This window comes from Centrocercus urophasianus, unplaced genomic scaffold (assembly GCF_019232065.1).
Source record: "Centrocercus urophasianus isolate 14NV4802_14NV808 unplaced genomic scaffold, USGS_Curo_1.0 seq_1425, whole genome shotgun sequence".
Taxonomy (NCBI): domain Eukaryota; kingdom Metazoa; phylum Chordata; class Aves; order Galliformes; family Phasianidae; genus Centrocercus; species Centrocercus urophasianus.
The window spans coordinates 27,724-30,513 of record NW_024884615.1 but is presented as its reverse complement, the minus strand read 5'-3'; the positions used below and the strand labels follow the sequence as shown (position 1 = coordinate 30,513).

The 2,790-nt window shown below is 59.6% G+C and overlaps 1 protein-coding gene across 4 annotated transcripts in view; it reads right to left on the bottom strand.

Annotated features, from left to right (window-relative positions):
• Positions 1-2,790, bottom strand: part of FGFR1 (fibroblast growth factor receptor 1) — a 14,856-nt gene that overhangs the window by 2,240 nt on the left and 9,826 nt on the right. For 2 of the 4 annotated variants that reach the window (XM_042815187.1, XM_042815190.1), the window contains 3 exons: positions 1,758-1,902; positions 648-844; positions 116-261 (listed from right to left, as the gene is read on the bottom strand). In XM_042815187.1, the coding sequence (XP_042671121.1) occupies positions 116-261; positions 648-844; positions 1,758-1,902 (488 nt within the window). Of the gene's footprint in view, positions 1-115; positions 262-641; positions 845-1,757; positions 1,903-2,790 lie in introns of all 4 variants that reach the window. The other 2 variants (XM_042815188.1, XM_042815189.1) reach the window with 1 other exon arrangement.

The window sequence follows — 2,790 nt, the reverse complement described above, 5'->3', positions numbered from 1 at the left end:
AACTCACCTCAACCCACCCCATCCCATCCCACCCCATCCCACCCCATCCCATCCCATCTCACCCCACCTCAAACCTTCCCATTCCCATCCCCATCCCATCCCACCCCATCCTCACCTGTCCCGTGGCAGTTCCCAGCGCGGGTCCTCGGGCAGCTCATACTCAGAGACACCAGCCAGCATGGGGGTTCCACTGGAGGAGAGCCGTGAGGGCCTCACCAACATCACACCCGAGTTCATGGAGGAGCTGGAGTCAGCCGACACCTGCAGCAGGGCTGTGGGTTACCTTCACGCAGCGCTGGGGCCACGGCCGCCCATTCCCAGTGGGGAGACAACGACCGGGACCCCCCCCAACTCCTGAACACTCCCTGCTGCTCCCCATTGGAGCACGCCTGTATCGTTTGCAATTGATTTCCTGCTTGCTGGTACCACAAAACGCACAGCCTGGGGATCCTCGGTGCTCAGCACGCACTCTTCATCTCAATATTAAATGGCCACAAATCCTCCTGGTTACTCTCGTTGCCACGGGGCCACGCACACAGCATGGCGAGGGACAGCCATGGTGCACCATCCATCCCAACCCAGGGAAAGGGCAATTCTTTGAGGAGGGGCAGTAGGAGCCAAGAAACCCCCTCTCTACTTTCTGTTACCTGTCTGCGCAGTGGGATGCTCTTGGCCAGCTTGTGCACGGCCAGCTGGCTGTTGAAGTCTGTCTTCTTGGTGGTGCTCTTCATCTTATAGATGATGACTGTCACCACCATGCAGGAGATGAGGAAGGCGCCGGTGCAATAAATGATGATCTCCAGGTAGAGGGGGGACGTCATCATGGCTGGTGAGTCCTCAATAGCTGGGTTGGCACAGAAAAGGCATCAGCGGGAGCAAAGAGTGAGGCTGGGCAGAGCCTGGCTCCTCTCAGCAGAGGTGGAGGTTGGTGTGGGATGCTCCCACGTGCAGCAGGGAGCGGTCAGGCTGCTGGGATGCTGCACTGCACCCATGGGGTGGGCGCTGCACCCACACCCTTGGCATAAGCATCGTACCCATGCCCTTGGGATGCACGCTGCACCTGCAGCTGCCTGGGGCAGGAAAGCAGAGTGTGAAGCAGGGGTCCGTGCCCATCTCCACTCTATGTGGGACGGCACCATGCAGTCTGCATGGGGACTACATGGGGATTCTCCCCTGCACCGTCCTGTGGGGCTGAGCTCTGCCCACGCTGAGCTGCACACCCATTGGGATCTGTGGTTACGGTGGGCTGGAAGGCACCGCTGGGTGCTGGGAGATGGAGCCGAGCAGCCAGAAGCACCTGCAGCAGCAGCAGCAGCAGTGATGTATTGCAGGATGGGAGAGGAGATCCCATCCCTGCGCACCACAACACAGCCCCACTTTGTGACTTAGGGGGGTGGCGGAGCTATGAACGGCGCAGCCACAAACCTGGGAGCTGCCATCACCCCCAGCAGCCCAAACCTGCCCCCCCTCCCCCAAGAGAACAGAGCCCTCAGAGAGAGGCAGAAGAGCCAAAACCTTGCGTGTTCCCAGCAGCACCACCCAAGCAGCGGCTGATAACAGGGCAAAGCTTTTGGCAGAAGAGCGGCGCCCACGCAGCGCCCCAAAAACTTTCCCTGCCTGCTGTATCAGGCGTGGATCCGCGCAGCAACGATGGGCCCAGCAGCCCATCGACACCCAAAGCAAAGCGACAGCCCCAGCAATGCATCCGACACACGTGGAAACAAGGGAGGAGAAGGGACAGGAAGAGGAGTATATACCTTCGAGAACTGTCAACCATGCAGAGTGATGGGAGATCCCAATAGAATTACCCGCCAAACATGTATACTCCCCAGCATCCTCAAATGAGACATTCCTTAAGTGAAGGACTTCCATCTCTTTGTCTGTCGTGTTAACGCCAGCCGTCTAGAGGGGGAGAGTGGAAGCAAAAAACGGAGAAGCAAACGACATGAGATCTTCTGGGGGGGAGAGGCAGAGAGGAGGGAGCAGCCTGATTTGGCAGAGCCCCGGGAGCAGGCAAGAAACCGTGGAGACCCCTGGCAGAGACCCTCCGGATGACCCCTCATCCGGGCGGACCTAAAGAGACGCCACTAAAAACCCTTCACCAACGGTTCTGCCCATCGGAGCATGCTGGCAATGGGCCACATGGAAAAATAGAGCTCGGGGAGGGCCGGCTGGGCATCGAGGGAGGTGGGAGCACGAGGACGGAGACACGGGGACAGCACAGAGCAGGGAGCACAAGGAGGGGGGGGACAGGACACGGCACGCAGCCCAGCCGGCCCCGGCGGGGTATTTTTCCATGGCTTTTTGCACCAGAAGTACAGCAGAAACGAGAGAGCCCAGAGTTGTGTTTTCCACCGCTGGGGACTGGAGGTCCCAAAGCGTCCCACTGGGCGTCCTTCCGATTACCTTTTGCCAGAGGTCTGGTGACAGTGAGCCACGCAGACTGGTTGGCCTCGCCAATATAATTGGAAACCTTACAAACATACTCCCCGCTCTCCGCCTCTGTCACATTATACAGGGTCAGCACCTCCGCATCAGAGCTATTAATTCCCGAGTGCTGGAACAGACCAACAACAGAGGAGTCACATCGATGGGGTCAGAAACCACAGCGCCCGGAGCGATGGTGCCAGCACAGGGCTGGGGGCCATGGGGGGTTGTGGCGAGCCAGGAGGCAAGGGACCATAAACCTGCTGCAGTGCATCAGGGGTGTGGGTAGGGACAGCCGTGCACCTTGGGGTGGGGGTGGCCATGCGCCCTATGGCTGGGGGTGGCCATGTGCCCTATGGCTGG